This window comes from Rhinolophus sinicus, chromosome 16 (genome assembly GCF_057876585.1).
Source record: "Rhinolophus sinicus isolate RSI-liver-muscle chromosome 16, RSI-T2T, whole genome shotgun sequence".
Classification (NCBI taxonomy): Eukaryota; Metazoa; Chordata; class Mammalia; order Chiroptera; family Rhinolophidae; genus Rhinolophus; species Rhinolophus sinicus.
The window spans coordinates 107,963,184-107,978,479 of record NC_142516.1 but is presented as its reverse complement, the minus strand read 5'-3'; the positions used below and the strand labels follow the sequence as shown (position 1 = coordinate 107,978,479).

The 15,296-nt window shown below is 38.4% G+C and overlaps 1 protein-coding gene across 3 annotated transcripts in view; it reads right to left on the bottom strand.

Moving 5' to 3' along the window:
• Positions 1-2,231: 2,231 nt before the first annotated feature.
• Positions 2,232-15,296, bottom strand: part of LOC109456928 (uncharacterized) — a 32,067-nt gene continuing 19,002 nt past the window's right edge. For all 3 annotated transcript variants that reach the window (XM_088793121.1, XM_088793119.1, XM_088793120.1), the window contains 3 exons: positions 10,162-10,358; positions 5,797-5,951; positions 2,232-5,248 (listed from right to left, as the gene is read on the bottom strand). In XM_088793121.1, coding sequence (XP_088649247.1) covers positions 10,312-10,358 — 47 coding nt within the window. In that variant the 3' untranslated portion in view covers positions 2,232-5,248; positions 5,797-5,951; positions 10,162-10,311. The remainder of the gene's footprint in view (positions 5,249-5,796; positions 5,952-10,161; positions 10,359-15,296) is intronic.

Genomic DNA, 15,296 nt, shown 5'->3' with positions numbered 1-15,296 from the left:
CGCACAGATGGAAAATTATAAATATTCTGTAATCCCAGCATAGAGATAACCACTATAAAACTTTGTGATGTGCTCCCAGTCAATCCTACAGATTTAGTCATTTTAGTTAGATGAACTCTACTGAAGTTTCGATTTAAAAGATTTAAAAAGCAAACACAAAAAGGTTATGGTGATAGTAAGATAATGAAAAGAAAGATTACAAAAGAAGTGGGGTTTTTTTAAGTCAAAAATGTAAATAAACATTTTCTCTCTCTTTGAAGCATGCCAAAGTATCTAGGTTGGCACTACCATAGTTCTGCTTTAAAGAAAAAGTTTCATTTCTTTTCTCCTTTAGTATTTTTTGTGATGGCTGTTTCCTTTGAAAACTTTTTCTAATGATTATCAATTATTAGTTGGTGCATGTGTCCAGACTGAGAAGAAAAATTTTTCGTGTCAGGTTAGGACAATTAGAATGAAAAAGGAAATTTATTCTCACAGAGCCCCTCTCACCAATATGGTGTTCTTTGCTCTGCCTGGTTTTCAGAGTAATTATTGCATCATCCTTGACAGGAAGACTGAGAGATGGTTACCTTTGATCAATTCCCAGGCAGAAACTTCTACATTTACCCCTCACCATCAACACACCGATTTCTGGTTTAAATTCTTACTCATAAAAATAGGTAATTTAAGGAATTCTTAAATGAGTAAGTGAAAAGCCTGGATGCTTTTTTTTCCGGTCATGACACTGAGCATCATACTTCACATTCCCTTTCCCCAACAACTGTCCATTTCAATATTTTGTCTGAATTATTAACAGGTAGTACTATCAACCTAAAACAGCCTTTCTTCAGTTTGCACATAGAAAATAATAATCTGAAAAAATACAGTTTTGGGTTCTTAAACCAATGTCCTGAAAGCTGGCAGATTAAGTAGTACCATAGTTAATATCTAATATCAGAAGTAGGCATTCATTTTTCTTGAGAGATAATATCCTTTGGATTTTGTTGTTCATTCAACAAATATTTATAAAGTGCCTACTATGTACATGCCAGATGCTGAACATCTTAGAATACATTGCTTTGATAGCAAACTCCTTGAGGTTATAAACGGTTGATTTTATTTTCCTTTATATGATATTTGATGTCAAAGTTAAGACTATGTCGTTCTTAAATAATTGGCAATGAACACTAACAATATTTTTTTGGAGGAATTACACACAAAGTATTTCATGGATACAAGGACTGCTAAAGCAGGAAAAAAACTGAAATATTATTATCAGCAGCGTTTTGAAGAAAAATAATAAGATGAGGTAGAGAAACTAAATAAATGCACCATCCACAGGGAGTATGAACTCTGGCCACCAAACCTTGGAGTTGGGATAATCTTGCCTGAAATGGATAAAAGACCCAGGCTACATCAGATTATTTGTCTATCACATATAAAAATGGTGCTTCCTAATCTGTAACGAAGGAGAAGGATTGGGCAAGTCATGAACCAGATATTCCATATTTTCAACTCTGTTATGAATAGCCGATGTTTCTCAGCTTCGATAACCTCTGTTCCTTCACTTGAAGTGTTAGTGAAAGACTACTTGTGGATTTCTATAGGAATTCTTAAATGTATTTGTAGATAATCTAAATAACCAACAATAGAGAATGGCTAAATAAATAATGGCATATCTGTAAGGTAGAATCTTATGTAGTCATTTAAAATAAAGTGGACAAAACATTTGTAATGACATTACAACAATGCTGGTGATACAGTATTTAAAAAGTTGTAAGGTATTACTGTCCGCTCAAAGCGTTTGCTGTGGTTTTATCTGGGGAATGAATTTATAGGCGATCATTATTGGTCTAACACAAACTTTCATTTTACAGGTAAGAAAACAGAGACACTGAAAAGTTAAGTGACTTGCCCAGGGCTGTACAGTTGGTGAAGTGCTGAGACCAGAATTTGGACCTCCTAGCATTCAGACCAAATCTTTTGCCTTCTGTTGCATTGCTTTTCACATTACCTTTTCTAACGAGGTTTTCAGAATTTTTGATGAAATCCAACCTATCTTAAACACTAGGGCTTTAACTCTCTGAGACAGTAAAATAACTCTTAAACCCCAAACTGTATACACATTACAATTAAAATATTTTTCTAACATTAAGGACTCAGAATTGCCACAAAATTAATGGATGGCACATGAAATCCCAAATTCTTTGAATGTCATGAATCTGAATTTTGCATTCATGCTTGAAACACAATGTGTTTTCACTATTTTATTTCTGTTTCATGTCATATTAAAGTTCTTAACATGCTTCCAAACGGGGGGGTGAGGGGGAGCATATGTATTAAATAAGAAAATGCTGCCATGTAGAACACAGATGGTAGTACATTTTTGGCAGAAAGGAAGTTTAACAAGGCATTTTACTTATTTACTTGGAAAACTAATATGTATGAATGTTCAAGTTAAGCAGTAAGAATTGATTCCTGTTTTACAATAATCAGTTTTTTCAAATCAAATCACCCTATTTCCATAACATTATAGTAGGGAAACAGAGTCAAATGTGATTGTAAACAAATCACTTAGAGAGCCCATGACAGTAATGAAAGAATGAAGGAAGAAGAAACTGCTAGCATTTTATAGTAACCATGTTGCTTGTCATTTGTTGATAAAAATCAATAACAAGATGTAATGAGTGTGTAGTTAGAGTACATGTGTTCTTAATATGATACGGATAGTCACTGGCTGTGTCAGTTATGGTATAAAAACAGGAGGTAAGAGTTTATCAAATTTCAGATTTGGCTGACTCACAGGGCCCACCCATATGCAAAGTCTGCTGTGCCAGAGAGTAAACACAGACAAATGGTGAGTATTTCTCCAATATATCAGGTTTCTATTTTGTGGTAAATACAGCCTTTAAACACACACTGAAATATTCTATATTCTAAGGTTTAACATTTAAAAATGGGATTTCTAATGAGCTGATCTCTGATACCGTGCTGGAGGAAAACCTGATATCTCTCCTATCTTTAACTAACTTTGTGTTTGAACACAAACTGAAAACAGAACATTTGACAGCTGTATATATTGCAAGCCTGCATACTGGAAGATTCCAACCTGGAAAACCTCCTCTTTCCACAATTCAAGACTAAGTTGGTGAGATCTCCTCCTCCATTTTCCAAATTACTATATCATATGTAACAACATGATATATAAATTGATAAATAGAAGTATATCTCTCTTGTTTCAAAATGTCTGCAGTTCTAAACCATAAATCATTTTTATATCCAGAATCAGAATATACACATAAAAATTATTTTCTTTATGCCCAGTGTTAATTAAAATGACTGGGTTTTTTTCAACAGTCAGTATAAACTAAGCACTTATAGCTATTATCTAAATCAGTCCTTAAAACCACCCAAAAATGTAGGAGTTATTATGATTCACATTTAACCGAAATTGAAACTGAGGTACAAAGAACTAAGAAACTTACCTAAGGTCTTATTTTAGAAGTTATCTAAGTATAATCATCATGAACCTACCATTATCAAAATCTAGAGCTCATGTCCTGTTTAATATTATACTTTTGCCTCCATAAAATGTTGGGATTTTTCTAGAGCACTTTTCTAGAAATTAACCAGACATAATTTGATTCAATTTTTTTCCCAGAAAATTGATATTTGGGCTTTTTTGGGGGGATGGGGAGTGGGATCATTGTCAGCCATCAGCTCTGCCTGAAACCTGTTCTGTTTATGTTAATGAAAGAAGCCCAGGGATAGAACATAAATAACAATAATAATGCTGATGTTTGCATTTGTATGATGTGGGGGGTTTCAAGCCATTAGCACTTCTGGCTTATTTGCACAGGCAGCCTCAGATTGTATGTGGTGAGAGCAACCTGCCCTTCCAGAATGGTTGGCTTACCTGGAACTCTTTCCAAAATTCTCCTTATCCTGATTAAAGGCACATCCAATCAAGCCCTACAGCTATATGGAGCTCTATCCCCACCGAAGAAAGTGATTAGCATTGGATTTTTATCCAAAAAAGCCTTTCCTCATCTGAGTTTAAGAAGCTTGGAGTTAGATTAGAACAAATGAGTAGATTTTACAGTTCTCCTGGGGTGGGGAGAGGTCCTTACTTATTTCAATACTTTGACTCCAGCTCTATTGCTGAACCTGCTGGGGATTGGTCGAAGCTATAAGGTTTACTTTCATGAAACAATAAACAAAATTAAAAGCAAAACAAACAAAATCCTTGTGCTCCTGTCCATTTTGAATTCGAAAGTGCCCCCTCCAGCGCCACATGAGCATAAAATATCAGAAATATTTTTAAAGCATCTTTAGGAAAACTTACTCTGGGAATGGGGTGGGATCTTATCTCAATGCCCCCCGTTTTCATAAAAAGCATGAATAAAACATCCTTCAGCTAAGGGTTTAGGCAGTGTTCTCCGTCTTCAGCCTCACATCCCAGAGAAGTATAGGCAGCCTCGCTAAACCACAGACTAGAAGCCAGTATTAGTCAGAAGAGCTTATCTTTGGCTCCTTTCCTTTCAGCCAGGAACAGTTGAAATTGCCAATGAATCACAAAAGGAAAATCACTCTTTGGTGTTTTCCCATATCCAGGAGATGTTCTAGTTTTTGTTTTTTGCATTTTTCTATCTGCAACACTTTATTAGATAATTTTGTCTAATGCAATAACATTTATTTAAACAGAAATGTGGAAAACAAAACCACAGTCTTTCACCAATTGTCTCTGAAGTTATAAAAGAATCTCTTCTGTTTTACCATCTATAAGTTAATATTTATGTAGAGCATATGTAAATGTTATGCCTACATTTATGTGTTATCTGTTATACTTTGAAGATGAAGCTCCTGAGGAGATATCCTAGATTTAACGACCCATTGAATATGAGCCAATGCACCCAATTGAGGTGAGAGGCAGCAGATGTCGAAGGTTAATGCCAACTTTTGTGTGATAACCAAGTAAAATCAATTAATCATCCATATATATTCTCTTCCTTAATAGCTGTAAATTTGATACTTAATTTGATTTTTCACTGTACATTGTAGACAGCCGTATTAGAAGCCTGGCAAGGCCTGGGGAAGGAAAGCGGAGAAAAGAGCAGAATGCCTCCACTTGGATGTGAAAGCACATCCCGTTTTGTCCCTCACTTGTCTTCAGCCAAGACTTGTGTGAATAGAAAGTGGTGGAAATACGGTGGTTCTCTGACGGATCATGGTATCCATTTTAACGAGTATGCCATGATGTGGGTCCTACCTGCAAAATATGATAAAGTGAAATCACCAATGGATCTTGCAAGAAAAGCAGAAAATCAACAAAGCACAATCAACTAGAAGCTCTTTTATTCCCTAAGCAGTGTTCAATTTAGTCTACATTTTGAATTTTCTCTTGCTATGACTTCCCACCTACATCCCTCAAAGAGGTTTTGTAAGGATTAAAATAATGTCTTAAAGTGGTTTGAAACAGGATGAAATGTTTGTTCTTTGACATTGGTACAACTTCGTGGGTAGGTTTTTGTTACAATATGAATTACTTTAACTTAGGTAAATACCTGATTTCTAAATCACTGATATTTGTTCAAAATCCTAATATGGCTCCTTCCTGCTCGAGTATTGTGCACATTAGTTGCTAAAGTCCAACGGATTCTTTGTGAATTCAGAAAGAATGTGTATAACATGCACTGAATGTCATACCAAGAATTTAGGAAAAGTCTCAAATCTCAGGGATTTTTACTACATGCCCTACAGCTGAATTTTAAAAGAAAAACATGGAAATGACTTGAGAATTCTGAACCTTTGACTCACCCTTTTATGTGGTCTGATATACCAAAACTTTGATGTAAAGGATTTTAAAATGCTCTTATAGGGGGTGGCCGGTTAGCTCTGTTGGTTAGAGCACGGTGCTAATAACACCAAGTTTGCTGGTTCCATCTGCATGGGCCAGTGTGAGCTGCGCCCTCCTTAAAAAAAAAAAAAAAAAAAAAAAAAGCTCTTATTCTTGATAGTCTCAGCAGGCAATTAAAAAGCAGTTAAAAATAAAGTTAGGTGACTCATTTTGGGAGTTTAGCTGATGATGGTACTGGCAGCTTCAACTTAACAGATAATGTTATCATAGAAAGCAGCACAACTTTAACAATAGAGCAAATTTCTCTAAAATAGTTGCAAAAGAGAATCGATAGAATGTATTCTTTGGTTTTCTGGCATTCTTCTTTTGGGTGAAATTCTTAAAAACTAAACCCACTTAGACACCCCATGTTTTATAAGCGTTAGATGTTGCCTCTAAGAAACATAAAAACTAGAGACAAGTGACTTTTTCATGAAGAGAAAACAAAAAGTCCTATAAAATTAACTGTCTTATAAAAAAAAAGAAAAAAACATACAGAACAATAATAACAACAATAGTATACTACTTAAGGGGAGTTGGAATATAATGACTTCAAAGTCCCAGATCTTTTTTTCTAGGTTTGATTATTTTATGACTATTTAAATACTTACTTAGGAAGGAGGCAATAGCTTAATTTTAATGTTCACTGTTAAAATTAAAAAGGATTCATGTCTGTTCATGTAGATAAATTATTTCTAACCAGAAATACCACCTGTATTATCAGATTCTACAGTTATTTCTAGATTAGTTATTCTTGGCAATTGTACTATAAAACCACGTGTCAGTTTGTGTGTGTGTGTGGGTTGTGTGTGTGTGTGTGTGTACATACATATGCGCACACGCCCTCATGTTCCTATTTATATACACTAGGATTCTGTTAAAAGATCATAAATTCACTTATTTTCACAGTCCATTTAAAATGTACAACAAATTTAGTCACTAATAAATAAAAATTGATGAGACCATGAAATCCTCTTAAATTAGAAATCAGGAAGACCTGAAATTAAAAAAACAAAAACAAAAACAAAAGAAGTTGTTAAAGTTACACAGTCAAGGTAAGAATTTGTAATGTAAATGTTAGCAAGAAACATTTGAAAGTGTGAACATTTTTCATTCACAAGGACCTTCTTAGCTGCCTTTGCTGATAAATTCTTGAACTGGTCATAACGGAAAAATTATTTTTAAATGGATCATGATGGAGACATTTTTTTAAACTTTTATTTATTTTAAGTGTGTTTTTCCAAGACCCATCAGGTCCAAGTCCAATAGTAGTCCTAGTCTTTTCCCCCAACAGCTCACAGTGGCCCAGGAAGGGATCGAACTGGCAACCCTGGTGTTATGAGCATTGCACTCTAACCAACTGAGCTAACCAGCCACCCCATGGAGAAATTTTTAAAGTGATCATAATGGATAAAGTATTATACTTTCTCTTATTTTCCAGAGAGATTCACAGGTCCTTCTAGAGTTGATCCCAGGGGGACCACATCAGGGTTCCTGAAATGGCTCTCAGCCCACACTTCCCTCCACTGCCTCTTTACCACTTTCCCTCTTCTCTTAGCCATCTGAGAACAACAGCGGGAGAGAGAAACTAGGGGAAAATGATAAACCATAATATCTTGCTCAATTTAAAATCCTGAGTGTACTTTGGTGCCTGTACTTACTCACGGTCGGGTGATGGCACTGCCACTACCACTACCCACCGGTGATAAGACTGCGCCCAAGCTCTGAGCTTCTCCCTTTAAATGGCACCTGCTGTGTTCTTTCCCTGATGTTAGTGCATCTAGAGTTTTTTTTTGTTGTTTGAGGGACCTGACTTTATGGACTGACTTGTGTTCTCCTCACCCCCCACCACATTTATATATTGAAGCCCCTAGAACCTCAGAATGTGACTGTATTTAGAAATAGGGTCTTTAAAGATGCGATTAAGTTAAAATGGGGCTGTTAGGGTGGGCCCTGATCCAATCTGACTGGTGTCCTTATAAGAAATTTATACACAGAGATAACAAGGGTGAGAGCAAGCGCCCAGAAGAAAGATGGTGTGAGGACACAGCGAGAAGGTGGCCATCTGAAAGGAGGCCTCAGAAAAAAAACAATCCTGTCGCCACCTTGATCTTGGACTTCTAGCTTCCACAACTATGAGACCATCAGTTTCTGTTGTTTAAGCCATCTCGTCTGCGGTATTTTGTTAGGGCAGCCCTGGCAAACTAATCCACTGACTAAATGATCGGTTATGTTTTTTCAAAGGTTAGGTTAGATTTTTAACATTCCATTGAGGAACTAAATGGCCCTAACCCAGAAAGGCAGTTAAGTAAATAAAGCACTAATTTGAGAGCCAAAGTATCAACCAAATCCATCTGCTCATGCATGGTTGATGAACAAGCAGCATGGTCATGATTAGAGGAAAACATGTATCCAGTACTTACTATGGGTTGACTATAGTTCTAAGCACTGTTACTACACACACTTATTTCATCTTCACAAAACCCTGTGGAGGAGGGTTTTCTTTACAACGGATTCCTTGTGAATTCAGAAAGGAAATGGGGGCACAGGGTGGTTGAGTCACTTAGCTAGCAAATGTAGGAGCTGGGATGCCAACACAGGCAGTCTGGTCCAGAGTCTGTGCTCTTAGCCAGTAATACGTGGCTTCTTTAGTTACTAGATCTCACACTTACTACCCCTCCTTCACCAACCCAACACACAGCAGTGCAACTGGTGAGAAGAGCGCGTTATTGCCCCAGGCAGTTTCTTATCTGAATAATAGGAATGATAATGCCTACCTGTTGTGTGTGGGTCAACTGGGATAATTACATAATGGAGCTTGCCGGTGGCATTGGCCCCAGGCGATGCAGCATATTTACAGGACCTGGGATTACTTTTTAAGATAGTCAGAGGGGTCTCTGCTGACTGGGAATCCACCATCCACTATGGCCTTAGTTCCATGGAGGCCTTAATCTCCCCTTCCAGTGGGGCTTATATCTGTAGTGCCTGAGGGCTCAACCAGGCCCATCCACAAGGTCCATCACCCCTTGCCCTCAGTAAACCATCCTGTGGACAAGTAAGAATGGGAGGGAAAAAGAGACCCCACTCGCCTTCCCTTGCCCCTTGAGTTCTCTCCCACCTTCCAAAGGCTTTTGGAGAGCCCTTAGAGACATCACATTTAGGAAAAGCAGAATCTATGGATAAAAAAGATTTGTGAAGGGGGCTCATTGAAAGAAGGCAGGCAAGCACAGAACTGATCCTAAGGCGCTCCCCTGTGGGAGCCAGCAGAACCCATGTGGAGCCCTCCCCACACCCAGCAACCCAAAGTGCATTCGAGCTCCCCACCTGTCGTGGTCCACATGGCTATAAAGGATCCAAATGCCAGACCAGCCTTCCCTGGAGCTGGACTCAGCTATGCCAGTGTTGGATCCAGTCCACCCAGACTGTAGACACTGGTCTTCCCCATAACCTCTGTGGCTTCCTCCCAGGCCTCCTACAGCTTGGGCCTTTTGGAATCACAATTGATAATGTGAGTTGTCATTCAGTGACCTCTATCTCTGAGACTTGGTCTCAGTAGCATTGTCCATGCCTTTTGCCACACACCTGTTTGGGTTGATGGCAGTATTTAATGAATCCCCTTCCTAGTCTTTTCCCCCCATGGTTTTATTGAAAAATAATTGATATACATCACTATAGAAGTTTAAGGCATACAGTATGATGGTTTGATTTACCTATATTATGAAATGATTACCACAATAGGTTCAGCTAAAATCTATCTTCTCAAATAGATACAATAAAAAGAAAAGCAGGAAGAAAAGAACCCTTTTCCTCATCTTGATATTAACACAGGCCTCTGAATGGGGAGAGAAACACTCTTTTGAGAACCTGCTTTTGAAATCGGCACTCCCCACATACACTCGCATTCCATTCAGCTCACATTACTGCAGCTGCTCCCATGTCTGGATCTAAACCTGTCTCATCTCATGTCCGGTGCAGCTGAATTACCTTGCAGAGAGAGCTTTCAGCATCTTGGCAGGGGCAGAGCACCAAGCCACTAGAGACTAGCTGGGCTGGGCTCTGTACTTGATATAAATCGTAACATATTCAGAGCCATAGGAACTTTTTTCCTGTGCTGAGTTTCTTTCCATACTACTAAAATTTGCAAAACAAATGGCAAAAAATGCCACAGGCCAGGCTAAATTCAGTGCATGCTCTCTAGGTGTGCGCCATCACCGAACGGAAATGCATGGGTTTGCTTTTCCCCTCTCTCTCATGGAAATAAACAATCAAAGAAACAGGGCACTCACTTTTTTAGGACCAGATGTTCATTTACCTCACGGTGTTGGTTGTCTCTGCCAGTAGAGAGCAGGGCTGCTGAGAAGTCCAGTCTTCCCAGGTATATGTGGCACTGACAGCCGAGAACGTCATATGCTCCAGCCACACCTCAAGTGGACGGCTCAATGGTCCATGCCCGAACTATCATCATTCTGAAAGCTGTTACAACCTAGGATTTTAAAATGATATATTCTAAACCATCCGAGTGTATAGCAGACCACGTGCAATTGAGTTTTGCCAATGGGATCCCCATTCATAATTATCCACAGTGGTTATGAGGTGTCAGAGAGCTAACATGAAGTTTTATGTCCATGAAACGTTCATTAATACTAAACATCTTAAAACATAGTTGTCACGCTGGTTTTTATACAGAAAATGTTTCTCTCTCTGCAAACTTAGTCATGGTAATTTGTTAGCTTTGATCTTCTAATTGAACTGTGTTTCTTCCCCCTTGCCAGGGTCCTTCATCGTTTTCTGATTAATGTTAAGGGGCAAGAAAAACGTTTTACCAAAAATTCCTTTTTCACCGCTAAGTACTTTTAATAACATTTAAAAGCAATGTTTTAGTGCCCCCTACTGGTATGCGACATTAATAGTCCATTTGTAAAACAGGTTCACTTTTTAGAGAATAAACTCAGAGAAAAGTAAAAAAAAAAACAGCCTTTGATGAACCTTTTAAAAGGTGTTTAATTTTTATAATATCTTAAAAGTAATGAATACTCCACCATTTTCATTATTGTTCATTATATATGCATATTTTAACATTAAACATCTTGACTTCTTGACATCTTTTATTCTATTATTTAGTTTTGGTGGAAGAAAAACTTTATGTTACATTTTGGGAAACTGGATCATTTTTACTTAATAAGTAAATATACTTATAAACACAGAATTTTTTTTAGATCTTTATACCGTCTCTGCAGTGTCTTTTTTATTAGTCTATAAATAGAATCTTTGTTTCACTTGAGAAAAGGGGAGGAAGTAGGCTTTGGGAATAGATGGATCTTTAAAGGAATTTCATGAACAGTGATAATAATTACAGAAGTGGATTGATGAATAGCTGTTATGATGAAACCCAGAATCTCTCTAATAATAGACAAATACTCCATGCCATGTGAGAGACTAGTAGATGAAAGGACCACTAACATGGGCAGGAACAGAAGCAAAGAGTTGAGGTGGGGGGTAAGAGGTGGAACTAGAATGATTATTAATTAAATGTAGAGAAAGATTTTGTTCCTGATGAAGCAAGTGCTACTTTAGACAGTAAAATAATTTTGCAATATTGATTTGCACACGGAAACCATTTTTCTCCATTGTATTTGGGTAGACTATACTGGGTAAAAAAGGACCCCATGTGGCCTAGAACTTCCCTTAGCCAGAAGTAAGGGAAGAAAATGTAAGCGAGCGTCCAAGCACACTCCACAGCCAGCTGGAGTCTGATCTGCAATGAGAGTTCCCAGGGCCCATTGTGGAAGACACACTGAACTCACCCATTGAGGGGGTTCTGCTTCAGTCAGTGAGGGGTGAGCCTGTTTTTGCACAGCCAGAGGGACACTAGAGATAGATTCATGTCAAAACCAGGCCAAGTGAAATCATTTCACTTAGAATTTTGGGCAAGATTTGAAAGATTAACTCTGACGATGAAAAATACTCTCAAAGTATTATATCCTCATGAAGAACAAATCTTCCCAGGAAATTTAAATTGCCTGAAATACTCTTCTATTCGTTCCTCAAGGATCTTCTAAGCTGTTTTCAATCTTTTTCTTTGACTCGTGCTTTTTTCCCCCTTATCTTAATTGTAATTTTAAGATCTATTGGAGGAGAAGCATTGAAGTTACATTTGTCATATAATTTTTATTTCTGTCACTTATTTCTACCTCTTGCTTTTAAAATCTGAGAATTGAACATTTCATCAAGGCATATACTTAAAATGTTCAAAACTTGGGAATATCAGTGTGTTCTGCCAAAATCTTAATTCTAGGTATTTTAGCTTCAATTTTAATAACTGCCATTATTAGTCATAGTGTAGGGAAAAAAGCTGCCTTAACTGACAGTTCTTCTAAAACCAAACGTACCCATTATAATTTTGCAGGAACTAGACAACTTGAAAACCTGTGCCCCAGGGTTTATTTCTCAGAAGGTCAGAAGCACGTGATAAATTTGACTCAACTTTACGTCTTAGCTCATGCTCTAGGGGGAGAGAAGGGACGGGACTTTTTTTTTTAATAAGCAAGCTTTTCTTTTTTTAAAGGAGAGCGCCACTCACAGTAGCCCATGTGGGGATCAAACCGGCAACCTTGCTGTTATTAGCACCACACTCTAACCAACCGAGCTAACTGGCTACCCCCTAAGCAAGCTTATTAAAATGTGAGTCATTCTTACGAAGGAGCTCATATTCATCTGCATGCCATAGTTTGACGAAAATACCTACCTGCAAGAAAGAATAAAAATCCATGATCACCTATAAACACATTATGGCTTATGCAGTCATGAATGGGGATGGAAGGACTCCTTGTTTTAAAGCACAACCTCTACAAGGTAGGAAAAGTTAGAAACCCTGATGTAAGAAGCAGTTGCCCTGATTCTCTTTATGCTGAGTTCTACCACTGACTTAGAGAAAACCCAGGATCTTGTAGTTGTTCAACGAGAAACTCATTGAACCTTGCTTATACGATGTTGACGGCTACAGTAGAGATGTATGAATAGGAGCTAATGTTTAGTTCATGCCTATTATGTGCCAGGCACTGTTCTAAGAACTCGATTTGTATTACACAACACATCAGAACAAGTGTACAGGGTAGCGACAAATTTTACAAATGAGGGAACTACGGCAGAGAGGCAGTAAATAATTTACACACAGTGACACAGCTTGTCTTGGAGCCAGGCTTCCTGGGTTGGTGACCTAAGTGTAGTGTGCTGACTGACGCTGTGCCACACTGCCCTGTGGGAGCAAGGGGGAGGCCAAGGCCAGCTCTGCAGGGAGCAGCCAACTGCTTAGTGGTGTCTTTGGGGGATGGAAGGGGAGTTTCCCAACGAGGGAAGCTGGTGGTGCTCCAAACAGGAGGAACAACACATAGAAAGGTACAAAGGTATAAAATTTGACATATAACCAATGCAGGGCTATGGAAGGCTTTCGGGGTGGGGGTGGGGGGTTAAAGAGAAGATTATTCACACTTTTAAAAAAAGATCACTGGAGAAATTGTGTGATCTATTTTGGGCTCTTTTAGTTGTACATATAGTATAAGCAAATTTGTCCTCATTGTTCTTGGGGAAGACAGGGAAGTGATGCTTCAGGAGGAGATGCAAAGTCTCCTGCTAGTCTCTTCTGGTAGGGCTATGCTCCAGTAAGTTATGTTTCCATTACGGGAGTCCTTCCTCCCCGAATCTGGATTTAGCCTGCTCTGTGCTGATAGCCTGTAGGATGATCTTACATCCTAAGTGTGCTGAGCAGGTGTTTGCAAGGATGGTGGGGACTGAGAGAGAAATCTGGGGGTTTGATTCTTTCTCCACCGGGGCTGGGTGCAAGACTGGGAAAGGGTGCTGGGGAAGCTGAGTGTATGTGGGGCTGAGTTTCAGTGTCCTCCAAGTGGGGGGACTCAAGAAGACGGAACTGTTTACACAAGGTGATATGTAGGTGATGTATTACAGAATTGTACACTTGAAATCTATGTAACTTTACTAACCATTGTCACCCCAATAAACATTAAAGAAAAAAAAGAATACAAGAAAGCTGACCTGAAATGAGGAAGATCTTTCAGGACAAGAAAGTAGGTGGAGATTTTCATGTATTGTGATAGCTTAAGAAAATCTTATCATTCTGTTATATTTTCATCAAACATTTATTGAATTTTAACTTCGCTACCGTGTTTCCCAGAAAATAAGACTGGGTCTTATACCGTACTTCCCTGAAAATAAGACCTGGTCTTATATTGATTTTTGCTCCAAAAGATGCATTAGGGTGTATTTTCAGGGGATGTCTTATGTTTTCATGTACAACAATCTACCTTTATTCAAATACAGTCAGGTCATCTTCTGGAACATCGTCATAACGTACTAAATGTATCCGTCTGGCTGTCGATCTTAACTGGGGCTTATTTGGGGGGTACATCTTGTTTTCGGGGAAACACGGTAGCCAGCATACTAGATATTGAAAATGAACAAGACACATTTTAGGAACTTTGCAGAAAATAAAAATAAAAAAGAAGCAAGTTCTTAGCTCTACTCTTCATGCCACTGATTTGGTAGTTATGGGTGAAGCCAAGAAGCATCTACGTATTGCTTATTGGAAACTCTGCCATAGGTGATGGGTGGAAACACCAAAGAATTTAAGAAGAAAAAACAAAGGATGATGAGAAAAGCATACCATGACTCAATTTCTCTTAAAAATATGTATGCTCAGTGTGTCTTTCAGGTAGACATAGCATTTTCCACCCACTTCTAGATGACACTGACCTGCCCACAGTCCCTGCTCGGGGAAGCTGCCCTGCACTGGTTGAGGCAGGGTTGATCACAAATGGACAAGAAGGATCAGAGAATCTGATCCGAAGGCAGCCCATCCACACAGGACTCTGAAGTGGCCTAAAAGGATGGTTCTGGCCAATAGGGACTAAGATCATTACTGAGACAGCCAGACTGGCTCCTTCCAAGGTTAAGTATACAAGTTCGAGACCAAGTTGGTTCGTTGGTAGGGAGAGGAGCCAGGGCAGCTGCACTGAGGGCAGGCAGGCCATGATAACCAGAGAGAGAAGATGGATTGGCAGAAAGGCAGAGTTTTGGCAATTCTGCATCTGATTAAATATTTTATTGAGCTCTTTTCAAATTATTAGTCTAATTGATTCACATTAGATACTGTCACTTCTCATTCAGGCTCTCATCTTCTTCAGGCACTTTCTCTTCACTTTGCACTCCAGAGTGGCTGACCTATTCCCTAAGTTTTACGTCTAATGGGTCCTCTGTAAATGTTAAATTTAGAAAACACAAAACTCTACTCCTCAAAAGCTTTTTGGCCAACAGGAAATTCAGATTTAACAAACAGTAGAATTCTTGTTTGAAGAGTTAAGATGATTAACTATTGTATCACTTAGCATTATGTTTGAATGTTAATTGT